The sequence below is a fragment of the Polypterus senegalus genome, chromosome 15, assembly GCF_016835505.1.
Source record: "Polypterus senegalus isolate Bchr_013 chromosome 15, ASM1683550v1, whole genome shotgun sequence".
In the NCBI taxonomy this organism is placed as follows: Eukaryota; Metazoa; Chordata; class Cladistia; order Polypteriformes; family Polypteridae; genus Polypterus; species Polypterus senegalus.
This window is the reverse complement of record NC_053168.1, coordinates 1717282-1742758: the sequence shown is the minus strand read 5'-3', so window position 1 is coordinate 1742758 and position 25477 is coordinate 1717282. Positions and strand designations below refer to the sequence as shown.

At 45.3% G+C, this 25477-nt stretch overlaps 1 protein-coding gene across 1 annotated transcript in view; it reads right to left on the bottom strand.

Annotated features, from left to right (window-relative positions):
- The window catches only part of ggcta (gamma-glutamylcyclotransferase a), a 37118-nt gene extending 23234 nt beyond the window's left edge, over positions 1-13884 (bottom strand). The window contains exon 1 of the mRNA XM_039736475.1: positions 13491-13884. Within this exon, the coding sequence (XP_039592409.1) occupies positions 13491-13796 (306 nt within the window). The 5' untranslated portion in view covers positions 13797-13884. The remainder of the gene's footprint in view (positions 1-13490) is intronic.
- Between the last annotated feature and the right edge of the window lie 11593 nt (positions 13885-25477).

The following is a 25477-nucleotide window of genomic DNA, read 5'->3' as shown; positions in this document are numbered from 1 at the left end:
CCTTTGGGTTGTGAAGTGTAAGAACCGCTTGCATTTTTCTTGCGGTTGCTACAGAGTGGTGCCCTCTCTGAGGAAGTTAATAAGCACCTTGCATATTTTGGTTTCCTTTAGCCCATTCACTAAAAAATTAAATAAATAAATAATATAAAATAATCATCCATGATGTCTTTAGGGCAATCGGGGCAGGCGATCGCCCGGCCGAGTGACTCCTTGTGTGAAGAAGTGGTAGCCGGTAGCCGCCACGTTGCGGTAAGGGCCCATTCGGCCGTCCGAGAGAGAACGAGCCTGCTGCATTCGATGTACCTGAGTGATTCGCCTGGACCTGATGAGGCGGATAACGATGGCGCTCTGCCCCTGCTTGCTGAGATTACGGAGCGGATCGAAGCACTTCACGAGCGGATCTCATCCATGGCTGACAGCACCCTATCTCGCGAAGACGCTTTGCGAAATTATATAGATGACTCGATAGGAAAAATGCGAGAATATGTGGAGGAGCAGATAATTGGGCTGGAGCGGGATGTTGTGCAATGCCTGGAGAGGCGCGATCAGCTATGGAAGGAACATCTTCGGCGCGAAGTGCGGAGTCATCTGCGTTCATTTGGATCAGTGAACGCGCATTCCACTCCCCGGGAGGCAGTCCGCACTGTGCATTCGTGTACTCCGCCAGCCGTACCGTCCCTTCGCATGGAGTTTCCTAAGTTGGGAGAGTCATATACCTCAGAGGACATAATTAATTTCGTTGAACAGGCAGATGCTTTTCTGTCTGTTGCTCCAATGGGGGAAGATGAACTTTTGGGGGTGATTAATGCCTCCTTGAAGGGACCTGCAAAAAGTTGGTGGCAGGCGAGCAAACAGACCATCCACACCTGGGATGCTTTTAAGAAGGATTTCCTGGAGGCGTTTCTCCCAGAAGATTATGAGGCTGAATTAGAAGAAAAACTTCGGTCCATGGTTCAAGCGCCAACACAGAGCATCCGAGATTTTGCCTATGATTATAGAGCTCTATGTTTGAGATGGCGACCTGAGATGAAGGAAGAAGAAGTAGTCCGCCGAATATTGAATGCCTGTAACCCCCGTTTGGCCGGGGGGCTGAGAGGGATTGTGACGACCGTGGATGGTTTGGTAAAGGTTGGGAGTGCAGTCGAACGTGATTGGGCATCTAACAAAGGCTACTGGGAGAGAGTTCATGCCAGTAAAAAGGAAACCCAATCCTCGAAATCGACCAAGCAATCAAAAGGTGGCCAGACTGAGGCAGGCGTCTCAGTAGTATCCACTATAGCTACCCTCTTGGTGATCCCAGTCCATATTCGAGGCTGGTGTGTGGACGCAGTGGTAGATACAGGCAGCCATTTCACTCTAATGCAGAGAAGCTGGTGGAACAAAATAGCCAGACAGAATGAAAAACTCCTGGCTACCTCGACCATTAAGTTTATCATGGCCGATGGGACTGAGCACGGGCCCTGGGTAAGGTCTCGCTGAGATATGTACTCCATAATGTGGCTTGGAAGATGGATACCTATATTCTGGAGGATACGCACTTGTCATTGCCTTTGCTCCTTGGGCTCGACTCTATCACTGCAGTAAAGATGACCATTCATTTCCATCTTAGAAAATACATGTTGCCAGGCAGTGGGGAGCATCCCTTTGTAGCAAAGGTCCGAGAAGAACTGCATGGGGCATACTTGGGATTTTATGCCGCAGAGTTGGAGGCCTGTGAGACCCTGGATCAGGATATTGTTTCAAACCAGCTGGATGAAGTTAAACCTCTGCTTCGCCGATGGCCGAATGTATGGACGGAGAAGCTGGGGGCAACACAGGTAGTTACCCATGACATACACACCGTGAATGAGGTTCCAGTGCGTCATCGCACTTATCGAGTCTCACCCCTAAAGAAAGGGATTATTAAAGAACATATCGGCAAGATGTTGGAACAAGGGATCATCGAGCCTTCATCATCAGCATGGGCGGCACCTGTAGTTTTGATAAAGAAAGCAGATGGAACATACAGATTCTGTGTGGACTACAGGGGACTTAATGCCAAAACACTCTTGGATGCATACCCCATGCCTCAAGTCCAGGAGATTTTGGAATCCATGCACGGAGCGGCCATCTTTAGTACATTAGATCTACGCAGTGGTTATTGGCAAGTGCGAATGGCAGAAGGCAGCATACATAAGACCGCGGTTTCCACACCAGAAGGTTTGTTCCAATTTCGGGTCATGCCTTTTGGCCTGAAGAATGGGGGGGCAAGTTTCCAGCGTTTGATGGAGCAAGTCTTGCGTGGGTTGATCGGGAAGATATGTTTCGTCTATATAGACGATATTATTGTTTTCTCCCCTGACCTTCACCAACACCTCCGGGATTTGGACCTTGTCTTTCAGCGACTGGGGCAAGCCCAACTGACGTTGAATGTGAAGAAGTGTCACCTCGCACAACCGCAGATTAATTTTTTAGGCCATGTGGTATCAGGAAAAGGCGTAGAGGTTGATCCTAAGAAAACCTCAGCTATTCAAAACTACCCTCCGCCCTCTGATCTAAAAAGTTTACAAAGGTTTCTTGGTCTCGTGGGCTGGTATCATAAATTTATCCCACGGATGGCTGACATAGCTGCCCCACTCAACCACTTGAAGAAAAAGGACATTCCCTGGAACTGGACCACAGAGTGCCAGGAGGCAGTGGACCAATTAAAGGCAGCGTTACAAAGTCCGCCCATCCTGGCTCAACCGGACCAACAGTTAACTTTCCAGGTACACACTGATGCCAGCAATGTAGGGCTCGGGGCGGTCCTCACGCAAAAAGTGGATGGAATGGAGAAGGTGATCGCCTATGCATCGAGGAGTCTGCGTGGCCCTGAAATCAACTATTCTACTTCTGAAAAAGAGTGCTTAGCTGTGGTTTGGGCAATAGAGAAATGGCGTCATTTTTTAGAAGGGGTGGAATTCGAAGTATATACGGATCACAATGCCCTGACCTATATTTTTAATCAACCCAAAGTGTCATCACGCCTTACCCGGTGGGTATTACGCCTTCAATCATTTACATTTAAAGTTTTTTACCGGAAGGGATGCAGCAACATTGTTCCAGATGCATTATCAAGAATACCAGAGATGACAGGAATGGTGTGTATGGCTATAGCACAAAGCCAGTGGTGTGCCCTGCCTTTAAGTTTGCAGGATATAGCAGAAGCTCAAGATACCTGTCCAGCCTGTTTGGAGCTTAAGGAGAGTGTTGCTAAGGCTGAACCTGGCCGCATTCATTTCAAAGAGCTACAAGGGGTGCTATATAGGTCCGTACCATCTAAGAGCGGGGGCACCAAGCTCCAACTGGTACTCCCAGAAAAATATGTACTGGAGTTTCTACACTATTATCACGATAGCCCTTTTGGTGGACACCTGGGGAAGTTAAAAACCCTACTGAGGTTACTAGAAGTGGCATGGTGGCCATCAGTCCGCAGAGATGTATGGGACTACATTAAAAAATGTCAGATCTGTCAAAAGTATAAATCTCCACCTGGTAAACCAGCAGGGGAGCTTCAATCCATGATTCCTTCAGAGCCAGGAGAAATGTTGGGAGTCGACTTAATGGGACCACTGCCATCTTCTAGCACCAAGAAGACTATATTGATGGTGGTAGTCGATTATTTTTCTAAATGGGTAGAGCTTTTTGCTCTGCCCGATGCTAAGACTCACCGGATCTGCACCGTCTTAAAGAATGAGATATTCACTCGGTGGGGGGTCCCTAAGTTCATTGTATCGGACCGTGGTCCTCAGTTCACCAGTGAAATAATGGAAAGGTTATATTTAGCTTGGGGAGTAAAGCGAAAGTTGACAACAGCATACCATCCCCAGAGCAATCTAACAGAGAGGGTGAACCGGACCCTAAAAACAATGGTTGCATCCTACGTTGGAGATTGTCATCAAGACTGGGACAAATGGCTTCCTGAATTACGGTTTGCCATTAACATGGCGGAGCATGAGGCTATGGGTGAAACTCCTGCACTGGTTGCTCTGGGTCGTCAAATTAGAGGCCCACTTGATCGGTTAATGGAATCCGTCCCTTTGCCAGATACACCCCAGTATCGTACGCTGGCAGCCCTAGAGGAGTTACGAAAGAAGGTACGGGCTAGGTTGGTGAGGTCAACCTCAAGACAAGCCAGGTATTACAATGCCCGTCATCGGAAAGTGCACTATGAGATGGGAGACTTGGTCTGGGTTCGAACTCATCACCTGTCTGATGCTGCTCGTAAATTTACCTCTAAGCTTGCGCCCAAATGGCTAGGACCAGCTATTATTTTAAAGCAGCTTGGACCAATTAATTACCGGGTACAGAAAGGGACAAACTCGGAGTCCAAAATAGATACCGTAAATGTAAGCAGCATTAAACCATATTTCGGTCCCCCCTTGGGGAAACTATGTAGCAAAGCTACATAACTTGACAGTCGGGTTGGCCTCCTGGACTGTTTGTCACTTTATTAGGTTGGCTGGAAGGGTGCTTGTAAATAGCCCTCAGGCACCTTTGGTGAAGTTTCAGTCTGGGAGGACCCCGCCCGGTAAGTATTCCAGCTGCCTGTTGCCGGCGTGAGGTTGCCATAACAACCGAGAGGGGCAAGGATGTTTCGGCGGGAAAATTTTCCTATTTAAGGGGAATGGCGGATCAAGGAGGAAAAAAAAAAAAAGAAAGAGAATCAAGAAGGAAGGAAAAGGCTGAAGGCAAGGAGTGACTATCCGCGCTTAAAGGATCATTCTGGATCTTTCTTCACCCAGGGACGTCTGCTATTTGTGGGTGGCCACCCCGAATAAATAATCCGGTGACGAATCCCCGAGAAGAGGCCAGGTTGGTGTTCTCCGGGTGCTCCCGTTTGGTGAGTCAGATTCGGAATTTGCATTTCCTTCGTGATAGTCCGAGGAGAAGCCGTTTCCACCGAAGGAACTGAACTGGATTTATTTTCCTTATAGGTGGATTAAGTACATTTTTCTTTTTTGACATTTCGGAGAACATTATTATTATTATTATTATTTTATTATTATTATTATTTTCTTTTGTTCATTGTCTACGTCGAACCGGGGATTCGGATTTGGGCGCTGGGGAGGGCGTCTGGGAAAGGGATTCACTATGAGCACTCAGGCACGTAAATGTAAATAGTAAATGTTAATATATTTTCATTCCCACTTTCCTTTGCGTGAGATTTTTTTTTTCCAGTTATATAAGGACGTGCATAGGGGACAAGAGGGGCCGAGGACCGAATATGGTAATGCTGCTTTAACTTTCTTTTATCATCCACTTCCCTTTGGGTTGTGAAGTGTAAGAACTGCTTGCATTTTTCTTGCGGTTGCTACAACCTAATTAGTATATAAGGGAAGGTTCCGCCCTCAGTTTCTTTGGAAGCTCAATCGTGGGGAATGTGCACACCTGTTTGGTATTTGGGACCAGGCACGAGTTGATCCTCTGACGAGACTGACATGTGGGCTCCCTCAGTCTACTGGTCTAGGATGATAGCTTTGTTTCTTTTGATATACTGTAAGCATAAGTTTGTTTTTATTACTGTAAGCATATATTTGTTTCTATAATCTATCGCTACTGCATTATATGTATTTAAATGTTATAACTGAATAAGTAAATTTTATTGAAGTATTGGACCTTCTCTCTCTGATTCTTGCCTACTTATGTTTTAATCCCTTGAACCATTTTCCCAAATCAAAACAGTGACCCTGTGTTAAGATATGGCGGGTTGGCGAAGGACTGACTGGCTCACTTTTCACAAAGTGGGTCACCACAAAGCAAGCAGGAGTCGAACTCACAATAGAAAGAGGCCTGAAAGTCAGAGAACCTTCCGCATTAGTCTTTTGTACAGTTAACAGGTACGAGTGTTTGTTGTCTCCATGCCAGTCTGTATCATTGGAATGGCGTCCAGAACATCATTAGATACGCTGATGAAATAAGAACTGATGTGCTCACGACAGGAGTAAAGACGTGGCGACTGCGTCCCGGTCTGTAATCTAAAACTCGCTCCCATCACAAGATGTCCTCCAGCACTGCGTACTTTATTACTGTTTGTTCTCTTTTGCTCACACAGTTCAATTATTTACATTTCCTTTGGGGTTTGCTGCTTTTTTTCCAGAAGTTTCTATGAGTCTATCGTGATTCTATTCCTATTGTATTCTTCTGAATATTTGTGAGCTGCACTGAGCGTTGCATATTATTATTATCACTGGGGTTGAAGTGTCAGTGTTTTGATTTGGGAAAATGGTTCAAGGGGTTCTTTAGAATAAGTGGGCAAAAATCAGAGAGAAGAGGTCCGATACTTCAATAAAATTTACTTATTCAATTATACCATTTAAATACATATAATGCAGTAGCGATAGATTATACAAACAAGTATATGCTTACAGTAATATATTAAAAGAAACAAACTTATGCTTACAGCAATATCAAAAGACACAAACTTGTGCTTATCAAAAGACCCAGAGCCATCATCCTACACCAGTAGACTGAGGTAGCCTACTTGCCAGTCTCGTCAGAGGATCAACTCATTAGCCTAGTCAAAGGTACCGGGCGGTGCGCACATTCCCTACGGGTGAGCTTCCAAAGAAACTGAGGGCGGAACCTTCCCTTATATACTAATTGTGTGTCCTTGCCCCAAAAGTGGCTTACCTGCAAGCAATGTATACAGAAGTGATCAGTTTCAGTACACACCCTTCCACGGGACACGGTATTGTTTTTCTTCTACTTGGCCCTGACTAAGGCAAGTGCCTAGTGCTAGAAGACACAGTAATATGCTTATATGTGAAAAAAGCCTCTCGAAGTGAAAAACAACTCCTTACATAGCCTTGGCTCTATCTTTAGAACATTCCCGGCTGTTTTTCCCAAAACATCAGTCTTTGCAGCTGGCTTTGCGCTGGAGCGACCAACGCCCATCTGCACTCCTGATTCCCTCCCTCTCTTTATTTCACCTTTGCTTTTTACAAAGAAAAATCCTTCCATTACAGTCAGTCATTAGGTATTGTGATAGTAGAGGGCACTGTCACTCCTCCAAACCTGCAGACAACACATCCAGACGCCAGTTAGAAGTACCAGAATTAATTTTAATGAAGCACCTCCACCTCCACAATACTCAATAATAATCAATGATCACAATAATAAATCCTCCTCTCCACCCGGCAGCTCCGTTACACTTCCTCCCAACTCCGGCTCAGCTTGCTGGGTTTCCCACAATCCTTTAAATAGTCTGTGACCCGGAAGCGCTCCTGTAGCACTCCGATAGCACTTCCAGGTCAGATGAAGATTGATATTTTTCTTCAGCCCAGAAGTACTTCTGTCCTTCCGTCCCTGTGACTTGGGAGTACTTCTGGGTTATAATTGAAACAATAATCTTCTGGTCTCCCTGCAGCGTCCCCTGGCTGCCCCCACGGTATCCAGCTGGGCTGTGCAGCTGAACTCCATCTCCCATGATGCCCTGGGGGAATCCGGGGCACCTCCATGTTGCAGGGAGGACTCCATCTAGCAGTGTGGATGTATTGGCCAGGATAAGCTGCCAGCCATCTCTCACAGTATCAATGCATGCAGTAGGTGTGCAGCTATTTAATCGAGTGAATAATCGAGTTCATAAGGGTCATTTACGAATGTTTGGGAAAAGAAAAAACTCAAAACTCAAAAATAAAACTCACACCCCCTACTTAGCAGAGAATTGGAGGCTGCAACTGAAAGCAATGAGCACAGTCACTGTAAATCAAAGGAGGTCCGCACCCAACGACCAAAACAGCAGAAAAACCAAACACACAGCGTCGAGTAGAACATCTGGGGGGGAAGAAATGGATCAGATATGGAGACTGGCAGTTATTACATGAAAAAATGACAGAATTAGAAAAAGAAAAGTGTTGGGTACTGGGACCAGTTCTACACAATGTGAACCAGTAAGCTACAAATGCAAACTGGGCAAACATCCCTATGCCAACATGGCCGTTTCTTCTAGGACAGGGGGTCTGTAGAATTGGTCCTGGAGGACCAAATCAGTTTGTGAATCACAAGTCAGTTCTTGCTATTGAAGCACCGATTGCTCAATTCACATTTTAGGTTGCCTCCCCACCCTTAACTACTCATTTTAGTCTTAAACAGCTGGCATTGCATTGTTTTGTTTTAATTCAATAGTGTGAGATATGCTAGAAAATGCAGACAGACATCCAAAGTGCAATTGCAGGTGAACAAAATATTTTTTGTGATGTTTTAATGCAAAATGTGAGTTGTGAACACCAACATTCTGTAAATGTTCAGGCGAAACGAGCTTATTCAGTTTGTTTGGGTTGAAATAAGCGATGAGAAGAAATGTTAGAAAACATGAGGAGCTCGCGGCCATTTCATCCATCCATTATCCAACCCGGTATATCCTAACTACAGGGTCATGGGGGTCTGTTGGAGCCAATCCCAGCCAACACAGGGCGCAAGGCAGGAAACAAACCCCGGGCAGGGCGCCAGCCCACCGCATGGCAAACACACACACACCAAACACACACAGGGACAATTTAGGATCAGCAATGCACCTAATCTGCATGTCTTTGGACTGTGGGAGGAAACCCACACAGACACGGGGAGAACATGCAAACTCCACGTAGGCGGGACCCGGGAAGCGAACCCAAGTCTCCTTACTGCGAGGCAGCAGTGCTACCCACTGCACCACCATGCTGCCCACTCTCGGCCATTTTCATTTTGTAAAAGTAGCTCACAGGGAAAGGTTGTAGACGCTTGTTCTACATGAACCACCCAAAAAAAATAAAACAGAGAATAACTTCTAGAATAAGCGAAAGAATCAACTGTTTGGAAAACCTAACAAGCTCCTTACCATTTGCATGCTGTTACGCGGTGCCTCGTCTTACATCATACGTGTATACTGCTGCCTGTTCTACCTGAACAATTCAATGTCCCTTCCATCAGTCCACAAAGCATCGCGTGTCAAGATGCTCTTCGGCAAACGGCAGGCGTGCAGCGATGTTCCTTTGGAGGACCGTGTCCTAGCACGGACACCATACCTGATCAGTGTCTTCGACTCACGGACAGAGGGACACCATACCTGATCAGTGTCTTCGACTCACGGACAGAGATGTTCACCTGCTCAAATGGTCCCTTCAAGCTTTGACACGTTACTTGTGGGGTCTCACCGAGTGTTGCGCTTTTCAGATCATCTTGGCTGGACACCCACCTCTGACGAGAGCAGGCTGAGTACTAAATCTCCTCCACTTATGCAGTTTGTCTACCTGTGGACTGATGGCTACTTAAACACATTGAAACGACTCTGTCAGCCTTTCCAGCTTCATGCAAATCAACAATTCTTACTGCAGATCAGTCCTGGAGGGCCGCAGTAGCTGCAGGTTTTCTCTTTTCTTAATTAGTGACCTGTTTTTGCTGCTAATGGACTTCTTTTGAATGAATTGTAATTGAATTGTTTTTTAAGTTTCGTTCCTCTGAATGTCTTCATTTCTTTCCTTCAATGGCACCCAAACAGAAATGAAATGTGAAGTGAGTGAGCTAACAGAAGACCACCTAAGTCAGGGCCTCAAACTCCAACCAGTCGCTAAATGAGGCGCCGAGTCTTGTCGTTCATTAAACTCGTTCTTTAATTCTGTGCTCTCATTGCTTAATAGCAGACATTTTTTTTAAATTTATTGATTTTCACTTTTCTGTTCAAATGTTTTGGGGTCCTGAGCAGATCAACATTCTCGAGACCTCCGCCCTTTTTATTTTCAGATAGTGTGCGATGGTCACAGTTTGCCGGTCCTCTTTTAGCTCATTTTGTATCTCATTCTTGTTTGGCTTCTAAATAAGAAAAAAGAAACAATGAAGGGGCCCAAGTCTTTAACAGCAGCTCAATTACAAAGAACTCAAAAGAAGTGAATTAGGATCAAAAACAGGTCACTGATTAAGAACAGGGTGAGAATGAAAACCTGCTGCCAGGACTGGAGTTTTGTACGCTCGGCTCTCTTTATTTTGCGAGGCATGGTTCACATCAGCAGATGCTCCTTATGATTAGCCAACTCAAAATGCTCGAGTCTTTATTGGTCACCGATTAGACTTTGTGTTTGCCAACCCCAGACTTGTTCATCAGCCTTGGGCTTACAGACATCTGTGAAGGTGTGAATGATGTATTCATTATGTACAAGAACAATCCAATAATTTGTGTTATTACGGTAGTTAAAACTAACTGTTTTTGTTCATTCTTGTAACTTTGATGAAGATCAGACTGTATTTTACTTCAAATGTATACAAAAATGTGGTTATTTCCAAAGGGTTCACATACTTTTTTCTGAATCCAATTTGCATCTCTTTTTTTAAGCCTAGTGATATGCAAATAAGTGTTTTATTTTACTGTTTTGTTACACTAAAATATGCTTAAACTATCACAGAGCTCATAAACACAAGGACGAGGATCACCCAAACTAGGACACAATTTGAATGTGTCATTATTGGAGCCGGAGGGCAGAAGAGCGGAGAGCCGAGCACTGCATCAACATGCCATTCTATATTAAATTGGACACTAGTCAAGTATCGTGCTTGTTCTTTCTGCAAAAACACAGCAGACGTTCCTTGCAAGACATAAAAAATGACAGGGTCAAGAGGTCCAGAGAAGCTCCATGGTTTAAAAGCAACAATGAAAGTCTGAGAAAAAAAAGAAATCAGTCAGCGTTCTCGTTTCGTGCCGCAGGGTGGTTCAGTACAGTAGTCCAGTGTCCGAGTCCTGACCGCAGATCCTGCTCTGTGTGCACCAGGACACAACAAAACAGTCACAGTTGGCACTAAACGAAATCCTTTTCATTTACTCTAACATCATCAGACCATCTTCTTCTGCAAGGAATGATGGAGTCATTTTTATTCCTCCCTTTCTTATTCTACCCACACGAAAAAACTTTCTTACTTCCACCTCCATAACATATCCCATGTTCTCTCATTCCTCTCTTTTTCCGATGCTGAGAAGCGTGTCCGTTCTTTTATGACATCCTACAAGGACTACTGGAACTCCCTACTGGCAAGTGGCCCTTCTGAACTGCCATCACAGCCCTAAACTCTGCTACAAGAGTCCCGACACAGCGAGCACATCACGGCCGTCACCAGCTCCCTGTGGCACATTCTACTGTTGAGCCATAAAGCTTTAAATGGCCTTGCAGCGGCCCACATTGGTGGCCTCCTCCATCACTCGGCTCCTGCTAGCACACTAAGGGTCACTGATTCTTGTTGTGCCCCAAGCTACCCTGTGCTCTAGGGGTGGCGGGGCCTTCAGCTCTGCAGTGCCCAGACTTTGGGACGACCGCCCGAAATTAATGAGATCAGCTGACTCAGTAAACTCTTTTAAAAAAAAACAACATCAATGTCATTTGTTCAGGAACTGACTGTGACATTCTGGCCCTTCTCTCTGTTTACCCGCTCTGTCCAGAAGATCAGGATGATTGCTGTTTGTCTCACATTGTATTTATTCTGGTTTATTTTATAAGCTTCAAAGTTTCTTATATTGTCTCTAATTAGTCATTTATGTGGAGGTTATGTTTGCACTTAGGCTAATGGTCTCGATCCACTGGACTAATTCACTTCATCATTTTAAACACTTCAGTCAGGTCTCCTCTTCATCTCCTGACAAGGCTCAGCTCTTTGAATCTTTCCTCGTAACTCATCCCCTGTAGCCCTGAATCAGCCTGGTCGCTCTTCTCTGGACTTTCTCTTGTGCTGTTATGTCTGGTGGGCCCAAAACTGCCCCCCGGACTCTAGATGAGGCCTCACCAGTGTGTTACAAAGCTGTGACTTGTACTCCACACATCAAGGCGCTATATAACCTGACATTCTGTTAGCCTTCTTAATGGCTTCTGAACACTGTCAGGAAGTCGATAGCTTAGTCCACTACAACTCCTAAATCCTTCTCATAAGGTGGACATTTGCTTGTCAGACCTTCCATTATGAATTAAAATCTAACAAATGCCAGCATTAGGCTCAGCTCTTTGAATCTTTCCTCGTAACTCATCCCCTGTAGCCCTGAATCAGCCTTGTCGCTCTTCTCTGGACCTTCTCTAGTGCTGTTATGTCCTTTTTGGAGACCAAAACTACACCCAGGACTCCAGATGAGGCCTCACCAGTGTGTTACAAAGCTGTGACTTGTACTCCACACATCAAGGCGCTATATAAGCTGACATTCTGCGAGCCTTCTTAATGGCGTCTAAACACCAACTGGAAGTTGCTCATGTAAAGTCCACCACGACTCCTAAATCCTTCATATAAATTGGACTTTTGATTTTCCGACTGCCCATTGTGTATTCAAACCTCACATTTTTCCTTCCTAAATGAGATTCTTTACACTTGCTGATATTAAACTTCATCTGCCACAAACCTGCCCAGGCCTGTCTGCTGTCTCTGTGATGTTTCAACGGACTCTCAATTGTCTGTCAATCCACCCAGCTTCTTATTTACAGTATATTTATAATTATTAATCCATCCTAATCCCACAGATGTCTATGACGTTAGATTAACTGACAATTTACTCTGTGTGGGTGTGTGTGGGAAGTGTACCCGCCTTGCTGTCATTACCACCAGGGTGGGCAGACACCAGCTCTTCACATTATGCAAGTATAAATTAGGGATGGATGGGTGGATGGAGTCCCAACAAGTGTAATTGTGTGTCAACAGCTGTGTTATTTCACTCATTCATTGTTGTGTTGAGAAATTAAGAACCCAAACTGTTGACAAGTGGCACCAACTTTATGAACAGAGCACCGGTGAGACAGATATCCATTAATTTTAGGGACCGCCCTTATTCCAGATCAGGGGTCCACCGTGCCAGAGCCCACAGTATCTCAGCAGCATACCGTGCAAGACCACACTGAGTACATTCACCCTGTCAGCTGCCAGCCACCCTAAGCAGTCTGTGTTGCGATGAATGGTGGGACTCCGGTGTACCCAAGTGCAATGTGCAAACACCACGGCGGTGTTCAGGTGGTGAGTTCAAAATGACATGCAGTTAGATAGATAGATAGATAGACAGATAATGAAAGGCACTATATGATAGATAGATAGATACTTTATTAATCCCAAGGGGAAATTCACATAATCCAGCAGCAGTATACTGATACAAAGAAACAATATTAAATTAAAGAGTACTGCAGACATGAGAGCCCCCGTCCAGATCGCCTCTCTGGTGGGCAGGCTGTTCTATCCAACAGACAACTGGACTTTGAACCTCAAAACTGCTAGCTGGGACTACAAGCCTGGCGTATGTATTTCGATCTTGTCACTTAGTCCTCCTGCCCTAACGGTACATAAAGATCTTCACTAAAATGTTCAAATTTGAAAGTCACGACTCAAAGCCGAAGAAGCCCAAAGTGAAAGTCTCGTTTACAGAGAAGCGCGTGCGCATAGCGACACCATGGCAACATTTAAACGGTCAGGGGGCTCACGGACGGGACTTGTCGTCGACTGTCCTTTTAGCGGGGGTGTTCTGTGCATTCCGCCGCCGCTGCGCTTACCTTTAATCTTCCTCGGCAGTGAAATCTCGCAGACGGGTTCGCCATCAGAAGTCTCTCCTTGAGCAGGTTGCTTCCGTAAGCAAAGTAATAGAAAAAGTCGCCCTCATTGTCACTTGCCATGCTAGGTGCCAATAGCCCAGACGCGGTGGTACTGTAGCCTCGCTCCACTGAAGTCTTCGAGGATGCGACACGAATCTGAGCGCCTGCACAAGCTTTTCGATCGATGGAGTTAACGGTTCTCGGCAAAATGGCGCTCTGAATGTGCATTAAAAAAGAGCAAGTTCTGGGTACGTTACGCCATTGCATCCCAAACAGGAAGAGCTGTCCGCCTGTGACGGGAGGCGGGAGGAAGACAGCGGCGGTACGGTACCTACGCGACCGGAAGCAGGCGGGCACGATACGCGCGGAGCTGCAAGCCCAGTGGCATCCGGCCGCCAGGCAGTGACGTCACAGGGGCGGGAAGAGAGTCCGCCGGAGGGGAGAAGAAAGCGAGGATGGAGAGAGCGGCAAGGGTCGCCAGCAAAGGGCGTCTGTGACAATAGGTGACATATTAAGGCACCGGGTATTAGAAGGGATGGTGCTGGCTTTGGACGCCAAACATAAAGATGCTGATCCTCGCCATGGGGAAGGTGGTGTTGGTGTTCACCATTAGTAATAGTGGGTGCAATAATGAAGTTGGCACTGGGAGACGGGATTTTTCTCATATAGAGAGTGTTATACAGCTGCTGGATACCACAGAGATACCACAGAGAGGCTGGCATGCTGTGTGTTGCAGCTGGCACGTTATTCTTGCACACTGTTGATGACTGGGCTGACACGTCGAGGCGACTGCTATGGGTGAATACAGTAGTGAAGTTGATGCAGACATAGCCTGGCATTGGTTGACATGTTGTGAGGCCAACATAGCGACACTGGTACTGGATGGTCATAAAGTAATGAAGGCATTGGCTTTGGATAACACGCCACTGATATAAAAAGGCAGATGTGTGCCCTAACCGGGTTGATGCTGGTGACAAAAGGAAATATAAGCGGCATAGGCTGGCAGCATCTGACAAAGTGAGAATGCTGTTATTAGATTATATAAACTTTATTAATCCTCAATGCCCACAGCAACAGAAACATAAAAAAATTCAGACTCACAGAACAAATAATACAATATGTCAGTAGATATCATAATGTACCCGTTAAAGCAGACTAGAGCAGGCAGGCAAAGGGTTGGAGCGCCAGCCGGCTCACCTCGCAGCGGCCAAATCGAAACGTAAATATGGCTCAGTCTTAACAGTGGGCTATGAAACTCTGTCCTCCTCTCAAAAGGGTCAAACAGTCATGCCACATCCCTTGGATGGCACCTTTTTACATTCATTGCACTGGCAGGGGCGGTGTCTTCTCAGAGCATTATGGGCAGGGCCAGGTGTTGTCCTTGGACAGACATTCAAAGGTATGGGGGAAAGAGAAGAGGGCATTGGTGTCAGTGCCCCCTCTTGTCCCGGGGTGGACCTGCTTACCTCACTAGAGCCAGGAAGGTGGTCTCCAGTCACATATGTACAGTATGATGTTAGATAAATAAAAGTACTTTGTGGAGAAATAACAAAATAAATTTGAAGAGTGCATGGATTTAGTCTGGGACAGCAGGTATTGTCTTGTCCTCACCGCTGCTTGTGCACCCGAGTTATTGTCAAACACTACATGCCGAGGGGCACTACAGTCACTAATGCAAGTTACTGTGACTTGCTGGAGACAACAACAACATTTATTTATATAGCACATTTTCATACAAAAAAATGTAGCTCAAAGTGCTTTACAAAATGAAGAATAGAAAAATAGACACAAAATAAAAGACACAATAAAAAATAAAAATAAGTCAACATTAATTAACATAGAATAAGTAAGGTCCGATGGCCAGGGGGGACAGAAAAAACAAAAAAAAAAAAATTAAATCTGCAGGGGTTCCAGGCCACAAGACCACCCAGTCCTCTCTGGGCAATCTACCTAACATAAATGAAACAGTCCTCTTTGTATTTAGGGTTCTCATGGAAGGACTTGATGATGATGGTCACGTAGACTTCTGGCTTTCAATCCATTAATGTTGGAGCATCATCTGTCATCATCATCATGGACCACTGTCAAGTCAAGTCAAGTTGGGGAGCCTGCACTGGTACAGCACGCTGGCACACCCACTACACGGCGAAACAACTCGGGATCCCAGTTTGCAACCCCCAGGCAGACACGCCAGTCCAGTCCAGTCCCACCCTCCGGAAATGACCCTCTATCTGCTGTAGCCAGGTGTTGTGTGGGCGACCCCTTGGCCTGGTCCAGCCACTCGGGTCCTCAACAATGAGGATCTTACGAGCTGATCACCCTCGGGGAAACGCGCCACATGGCTGTAGTGCCATAACTGACGCTCCCTCACACTGCAGGTCATGTGCCTCATTCGGGACTCCATGAGCAGCACAAAGTCAAACCAGCCATACCCAAGGATTCTCAGGAGAGACACAGTATCAAAGGAGACCAGTCTTCGTTTCAGGTCACTGGATAGAGTCCATGTCTCACAACCATATAGCAAGACAGGAAGTACCAGGACTCTAAAGACTTGGACCTTTGCCCTTTTGCAGAGATATTAGGAGCACCACACACCCCTTTATGACCTCATGACCCCCCATGCTCTCCCAATCCGTCTACTGACTTCACAGAAAGAGTCACCAGAGTCATGAATGTCACTGCCAAGGTCAGTAAACCTCTCGATGAGGTCGCCACTCTCTCCACAGACAGACACTCTGCTGATGGCCGTGCCCAAGCGGTCACTAAAGACCTGGATGTTGGTTTTTATCAGGACCCTCACAAGCCCAGACACTCAGACTCCTCACTCAGTTTCTGAAGACCCCCGATCAGAGCCTCCATTGAAGATCACAGCATCGTCAGCAAAGTCAAGATCCATGAGTCTTTCTTCACCGACAGATGCCCCCCAGCCGCTGGACCACACGACTCTGCTCAACACCCAGTCTATACAAGCATTGAAGAGAGTAGGAGCAGAACACACACACCGCTGACGGACCCCAGAATCAACTTGGAAAAACGCAGAGGTCCTGCCTCCACTCTGCACAGCACTCACAGTACCAGTGGACAGGCCGGCCATGATATCCAGCAACCTCCATGGGATCCCGCAAGCCCTCAGGATGTCCAACTGTGAAGCCTGCTATTCGATCCAAGCAGTGGGGACTGCTGTCTCAAGGATGAGACAATGCCCACCTACACACACACTGCCATGAACACCAAGGCTTGTCTGGAGAAACTGAAGTTTGAGGTTTCGCCACATCTTCCGTATTCTGCAGATTTGGCACCGTGAGATTTCCTTTTTGGATCACTAAAAAAAAAAACATCTGGGTGGTCATAGCTTCAAAACAGATGATGACATGAAGAAAGCGGTGCACGAGAGGTTGGCGAGGACAAGACAAAACCTTTTATTCTGCTGGAATCCGGGTACTGCCAGGCAGGTGGCACAAGTGCATTGTGATGGGTGGACACTTCATTGAGAAATTACCTTATCGTTTTTTTGCAGGTTCAGTCCATTTTATAATACAGTAAATCCCATTTTCTAACTTTAGCTTGACTCCCCCTCATGTCTTGCTGCTTTTCTATCACTGCCACTGATTTGAGTTGACAAGAAATGAGAATTGACCTGAACAAGGCTGGAGCTGGAGATGAAATTTGTAAATTGACAAAGTCAAAATTAGAGGCAGTGAGAGTTCTGGAAACCTCAGCCAGCTGGCCACCTACCTGGTCATTCTGTAGTGGAGTCGCTGCTGGGCTGTCCAATCAAATGATTCCAGTGCTGCTTTATCTCAGGTGACATTTCCATGGACAGGAGAGCAGCCAGTGGCACCACATCAGAATACTGAGAAGAAAACCAGAACAGAGGAGAGTTAGTAACAGTTTGTGATACTTGTGTTTCTGTGCAATGCAGTATTCACAGCTGGTCAGCAGCTCTAGTCAGGGTATGCCAGACTAAAGTCACACGTCTTCAGCCTGAGACTGAGGGGGCACCCCTTATATTAGCATGCAGATCAGTCCATGGCTTTGAGACCCTAGAACTAGAAGCTCGATCTCCACCATTAAGCAGACTGGCATCTTGAGATCTCATTCTGCACTAAGGTTTGGAAGTAATGGTAAGTTCAGATCAGTAAGCAGAACCACAGCCATTTAAGGCTTTATAAGTTAAAAGGAGGATTTTGAAATCAGCCCTAAGCTGGGAGTCGGTGTAAGGATTTAAGAACTGGAGTTACGTATGTGTTCATACTTTCTGGGTCCTGTAATAATTCTTCCAGCAGTATTTTGAACGAACTGAAAGCTGTATAAAGAACGACTGGAACAGGCAGAGAACACCACATTGCAGAAGGTGAAACTCTCACTTTACCAGTCGATCTACGTCCTTACACTCACCTGTGGTCCGGAGCTTTGGGTAATGACCAAAAGAATGAGATGGTGGGTGCAAGTGGCTGAAAGGAGCTTTCTCCACAGGGTGAGAAGGGCAGACATCTGGTAATAGAGCCGGTTACCCTCCACATCGAGAGGAGCCAGTTGGGGTGCTTCAGGTAAATCCTGCACAGGACAGAAACTCAACCTTACTCAGCACATAGAAGATGGTTTTGAAAAAGGAATAATCACAGGAGCAGTATTTGTAGACCTCTCAGCTACATATGACACTGTGAATCACAAGATGCTCCTCTCAAGGATCTACTATATGACACACGACTACCACCCAGTGCAAGTCATCCAATCGCTACTGGAAAACAGGCGACTCTACATAGAGCTGTGCAAGAAGAAGAGCCGCTGGAAGTACCAACGGAATGGCCTCCCGCTGGGTAGTGTGCTGTCACCGACAGTATTCAACATCCACCCCAAATGCAGGAGCTTCTTATACGCTGACGATCTTTGTGTAACAGCACAGGAGAAAGATGTCACTACCATCGAGAATGTCCTTATGTCTGCTCTGTCAAATCTCTCAACCTACTACTTTCAAAATTCTTGAAAAAATAGCGGCTATTCAACTTCATTCTCATTAATCTCAAAATAATCTGTATGATCAGTTCCAGTCCCCTCCACGGTATAGAAACGGCACTTATAAAAATTACTAATGACCTCCTGATGGCAGCTGATTCTGGGTTAATTCCTATTCTCATCCTTCTTGATCTGAGTGCAGCCTTTGTCACTCTTTGTCAAACGACTCTTCTCAATAGATTATCTTTGATTGGCATTACCCACACTCCACTAGACTGGTTCAGATCCCACCTCTCAGGCCGCATTCTGTTTGTTCAGCTTAAAACTTTCACATCCCAACCCACCGCTGTTACTTCAGGTGGGCTCTGTCCTGGGACCCCCCCTTTTCATTATTGACCTCCTTCCCCTTTCATAAATATAACATTATCTTCCACGGTCACGCTGATGACCCCCAGCTCTACCTCACTAAAACCTACTGTTTCCTTTCCACCCTCCTCACTTACTGATTGCATAGCAGAAATCAAATCCTGGTTTTCATCAAACTTTCTTAAATTAAATACAAGTGACAAGACGGAGGTTCTGCTCATTGGTACAAAATCCACATTATCCAAAACTGATCATTTTTCATTTGTTATTGATAATTCCCCACAGGTGTCATCCTTGACAGTTCTTTATCCTTTCAGTCCCACATCAGTAACATCTCCCGGTCTTCATATTTCCACTTGCGTAACGTTAATCGTATTCGCCCGTCCCTCGCTCCTCACACCACTGCTATCCTTGTTCACAGCCTTGTCACTTCTTGTCTCGATTATTGCAATTCCCTTTCTTTGGTCTTTCTCGCAAATCTCTTTCTAAGCTTCAACTGGTCCAGAATTCAGCTGCCCACCCTCATCATTACTAGACCCCCTCTATTCACCATATTTCTCTCATCCTGCAGCAGCTTCATTGGCTTCCAGTTCAGGTCCAAATTCAATTCCCAATTCTCCTACTAACGTTTAAGTCTCTCCACACCCTCGCCCCTCCATGTTGCCATTCCCTCCCGCACCCTCAGATCCTCTTCCTCCATCCACTTGACTCTCCCCTTTGTCCGTCTTTCCACCATTCAGTTGCTCTGCTCCCCAGTTTGGAACTCACTGCTATCTGAGCTTATAATCATTGAATCATTTTCACTTTTCAAATCTAAACTTAAAACTCATTTGTTTAAGACGGCTTTTTCTCTTTGATTACAATTGCTCTGTCTGATTTGAACTTCTGTATTTTACTTTTGTTTAGAATCTATTGTTCGGTGTCCTTGAGTGTTTAGAAAGGCGCCTACAAATAAATAAAATGTATTACAGTATTATTATTAGTAAGAACTATCTGAGAGCAAATCCGACCAAAACACAGACAACTGCTTTCCATCTGCACCACTGGGAAGCAAACCATCTGAACCTTACGTATCTCGGAGTCACCTCAACTGGACCTTGACCTATAAAGATCACATGGAAAAGATGAAAGCAAAAGTTAGTGTTTGTAACAAAATCCTCAGAAAACTTGCCAACACCAGATGGGGCGCCAACACAACAACCCTGCACTCCACAGCAGAATGTGCTAGTCCAGTTTGGGAGTGGCCATCACATGCCAAAAAACCTGACCCTGTGCTCAACGAGAGCTGTCGCTACATCACAGGATGCCTAAAACTGACACCCATCAACACCTTCTACATCCTGGCCACCATTGCTCCCCCATTCATAAGAAGAAATGTAGCAAGCAAACAGGAAAAACATAAGGAACTAGAGGACCCCTAACACCCACAATCATATGGCCGTATCAATGTCGCCAAACGCCTCAAATCTCGTAAAGGCTTTATGCTCAAGAGACCTATAGACTCGACGGCAACAACAACACAGTTGGACTTGTGGTGCAAACACATCAGAAATATCAACACGATCAATGGCATTAGCACAGAAGTGAGAGGACATCTACCCGCTGGCGGTGACCTACACTGGCCAACATGGTAAAACCTTAACCGCCTGCGCACCAGCACTGGCAGATCCAAAGTTAACATGACCAAGAGGGGATACTGCATGGAAAGACAGACCATGGAACACCTCCTGATCTGCCCACACCTGGATGAACCACGTACAATGGAGGACCTCACCGCGGCCACGGGCAGAGCCATAACCTGTGCTCGCCATTGGAATGGCATATGAAACTAAGACTGCTGCCCATGAGACCCCATTTGGTCTAAAAAGAAAGGTGTAGCTGGAGGTCATCTGCATACAAGTGAAAATGAATGTGAAGTTTTCTAATGAGAGTTTCCAATGGAAGCAAGTAAAATTCTGAGCCCTACGGGACAGCATATTTAGGTCAAGGTATCAAGGCGCTATACAACCTGACATTGTGCTAGCCTTCCTGATGACTTCTGAACACTGTCTGGAAGTTACTCGTGAGACGTCTACATTGTGACTCTAAGTGAGCCACTTCATCTGCCGGCACTTCATGGAAACACTTGGATGGCCCTAATAAAACGCCCTGGGATGTTGTTCAGTGTGGAGTGGTGCTCTCTAAAGGGTCAAGATCAAAGATCATACACTCACCATGTCATCCCGAATGATCTGCCTGGCCTGCCGTCGCTCAAAAGACAGAAGCGAGTGTGGTGTTTATATGACTTTTAAGTGACTCTGGGTGACAAAAACTACCTAAATAAATGTCTGAAGAAGGGACCTAAGTTGCTGAGTTTGCTTTGCATATTGTCATCTTTTTAGTTAGCCAATAAAAAGGGTCATTTTGCTTGACTTCTCCCTAAATAAATTAAAGAATTAATTGTCCAGGCCATTTTATTCTGTACAAAAATGTTGGATAAAAAAACGAATAATTTTACGCAGATGCCAACTACAGTAAGTAAACCCTTTATCAAGCAGATATGGCGACAGTCCATAGCACTCGTTCTTTCATGTAGTGACTGTGAGTGTTGGCAGAAAGAGCTGAACTGGCCGTCCCTTCAGTGCAATTGTCCAGTGACAATGAGAGGACTCTGGAACTGAAATCAGTGGCTTTGTAAGCGAATTAGAGACCCTGCAATAGAAGGTGCAGCAGACACACTGAATGTCACCTACCTAGAGTCACATGCCGTGCAGATCGAATGGTGTCAACCAACATTCTGCATAAAACCTCATGGCGGGTCTTATGATATTAAGTCGGGTTTTGTTTTCAAAAGGGACTAGCAAGACACACGGCCGCCACAAAGACTGAACTGACCGCTCTGTCCTGCGCAGTTCAGAACGTCCACGATGAAAGCCACACTTCTATCTGAACGCTTTACTGGAAATAATCTAACGTTCTCAAACCCAGTCTGTGCAATTCAGGGCCATAAAGGGGCAGAAGGCCAACCTGGACGGGGCACACAGGCTCAGAGCACCAATTTGAATTGCCAGTTAGTCCAAACCACACTGTCTGGGAGGCAGAAGGAAAGCCGCGGGGACCCTCGAAAGTTCAGGATCCACATACGTCACTTTTACACCGACATTCGGATGTGACCCGACTCGGATTTTTATGCAGATCTGACGGAGATGCTATTTTAGTGTAAACACCCCATAACCGCACAGTACCGGATTTTCAGAGACTACATAGGGTTAGGGTTAGGGTTTCACACGTGGTGCTGAATTCAGATTAAAGGATTCTGACACCCAAAAATGAGATTTCTTTTTTAATAGGTTTCTTAGCCCAAACAGCTTGTAGTGATCGCCGATAACAATTTGAATCTCATGTTTTTATACAGAACAGAGATAACAAAGATTCTGATGTAACAACAGCCATCTATGATAACCAACACTGGAAAACAGCAAGCAATCTCAGAAACATCCATGAAGAAACCTCAGGTTCCTTCACGTCATCCAGTCGCATGCCCACAAGGTCCCAAGCAGATGTACTTTTACCAAAATATACTAAAACAAACCTCTTGTGAACTAAAATGGAATGTGCGCAAACAAAATGAGCATCTGAATATCAGAACATCACGTTACAGAAGGCAGGTTTGGAGAGGGAGCCACTAGAACAGGAAGACTGCCTGCCATGGCCTAGTAGTCCCCCAGGATGCTGGGTGGCAGTATCCCACTGGTATGGCTCCTGTTTGGGAACCCTTAGGGCTGCGTGGGGGGTGTAGTCCTGGTGGGCCACACTGTTGAGGTCTTTGGACAACACTGGAGATGTCAGACAGAGGTTCCACCTGACCTGGATGTGTTTCCTGGCTACTGAAGTGCCTGAAGTACTCCTGGGTCCCACTTAAAAATGAGCCCTCAGCACCAACCAGGTGAGGAGAAGAGGTGGATGAAGCTCACCTGGAGGGGAGGGAGAAGGAGAATGGAAAACAGAAGGAGTGGCTGTTAGCTGCTGTGTGCGAGATGTTCTCTTGTGCAGCATCTGTCTGGAGTTCAGTGATCTACAAAAGGTACTGTGATCAATAACAGTCATTTTTTGGAGACTAAAGCAGTGTCTTGTACAGTTGTGTCTTGGTGTTTGGGGGTGCAATGCACCCCCTGCAGGTCATAGCTTGGAAAAGCAGAATGAAAATCATAAGGATGATGAAAATGCCCTGTAAACGTACAATAATGTTCTTGTGATTCCTGCCACACATAAAGCTCAGAAATGGAGTGCTGGCCCCAAAAGAACTTCAACAAGCCCAAACTGTCCACTTTGCAGGCCTGGAGCCAGTGAATTGGCTTCACCCTGAGCTGCCTAACCCTAAACCTGCCTGGACCCAAAAAATGAAGTGGAGTCTTTCATAGATTCCATTTTTAAAAAAGTCCAGAAATCTAGAGAAGGAAATGGTAAACATCTGGACACCAGGACAAACCTGGGGAAAGTCCCTTTAAAATTAAAGATCATTTATTAAAATTCCATAAACATTGCAACCAGCAATCCAGAAACAATAAACAAGAGTAAAAAAAATAAGTTTGCCTACAGCAAATTAAAACCACAACAACAACATTTATTTCTGTCTCACATTTTCATACAAATGCTGGAGCTCAAAGTGCTTCACTAGCTTATTATAAAAAAAATAATAAATAACAAAGAATAAAGGTAGAACAGAAAAAAAACGAAATCTGCTGGGGGTCCGAGGCCACAAGACCACCCAGCCCCCTAACATAAATGATCTCAATCAGTCCTCATGGTTTACGGGCTTCACGTGAAAGAATTAGAGGACGATGGTCATGTGGACCTCTGGCCTTCAATCCATCAATGTAGGGACTGCATGGCGCCCTGATCAGGTGGTGGTGGCACAGATCATCACCACAGAAAAACAGAAGAAGAACAGCAGAGAACGTAGGGGTGAGTACGGATTGTGGAGCCATGATAAAAATGATAATTCAATGCATATACAGAATATCAGGGTTACACTAAAATGAAGCTCTGAGAAAGCCATGTTGGAATAAGGGGGCTTTTTGGAGTTTAAGTGCCAGCACCTTTAACATGAGCCAGGGGTCAAAACCAGAGAATCCAAAAACAGGAAAACTCAAAGGCAGAAGGAGGGAATCAAAAGGTCAAAACCCAACACTAAGACTGCAGTAAGGAGTGCTAGGGGTCCTCAGCGCTTCCATGGGTTCCACATAAGGGGGACACGGCAGATATCAATGAACACTACCAGGAACTTACTGTATGCGCGTAGTGTAGGCCGTCCTAATTCAGGGTGTTCATAACAAATGTAATGACTTACTTCAGGAGCTAGGCATACATAAAATGAACAAAAAGAGTGGCATCAGATGTTAGAAATATTAAAACATGTGCTTTAATTGTTTAAAATCTAAATATTCTCAATTGTAATTGTAACTTGTTACCCTCTGTTCGAGGTTCATACAGGGATAGTAAAAGGTCAAAAATCACATCATATTCATAATCACTGACATGAAATAATCTAAACTGATATCCCACACACTTATATTTAAAATGTGTCATTTTTTACCTTCTGGTGGCTCTTAGAGGGGTGGGACCACCAGCAAAGAATCCAAATATCAAAAATACTGTAGCTGTGCTACCCACCTAAGACTGAAATCTAAGTAATCAATGCAAACCTCCGCACATTCAGCGTTAATGTATGCAGTAATGTATGCAGTAATCAAATGCATCGTATTTTTTCATTCTAGCAGGTGGTGCAGCACTAGCACTGTTTTTCATGAATCCCACACCAAATGGCATTTAACAGAGCTAGCCAAAGGACACATGGATGATTATATAACCTCAAAATAGCATAATACGACAGTCCATATGTCTAAATTACCAATCCCCATTTTTTTCCCCCCCAAGTTTTGTGATAAGCAGGAACTCGTATCCTGTTAGAGGTTGTGTTAATGTGGCCTGCACTTCAGCCCTTCTCATCACTTGTGCCAAAGACACCTGTTGATGTACTCTTTACCATAAGGGTGTCATTTCCTGCACAGAATGGTCCAAAAATAGTCTTTTTCTAGAAGGACCCTAAAAAGCTTGACATTCCATAAGAAGACATGAGGACACGTCGAACGGCTCAGCACTGACTGGCTGTGTTATGGCCAGTAGGGGGAGGCGGCGACTTGTTGGCTGAAGTCTTCAGGACTCTGACCGTCTCCGGCTTGTCTGACTCCTTTTCTACAATTAGCAGATTTTGGTGTCATTTATTTGAACACGTCTGTATCCTCGCACGTGACACTTCAGTATTTAGTGAGCGGTGTCATCTGTTCTCGCATTTTGCCTTGTAGTTGTATCGTTGTGTTGTATTCCTGAGATGGCTGTGATAGTTTGGTCATCTAAATCTGTTTTTGGTGTTTTATGTTCCTCATTTTTTGACATCCATTGCATGCCCAACCTCTCTGGCAGGGGGTCTCCATCTGAATTGCCGTTCTCAAGTTTCTTCCATTTTCTCCTATAAAGGTTTTTTTTTTTTTTTAATGAGTTTTAAGGCTTGGGGGCTGTCATGAACAGGGCCTGTTAAAGCCCACTGAGGCATTCCTTGTGTGATTTTTGGACTATACCACAAAATC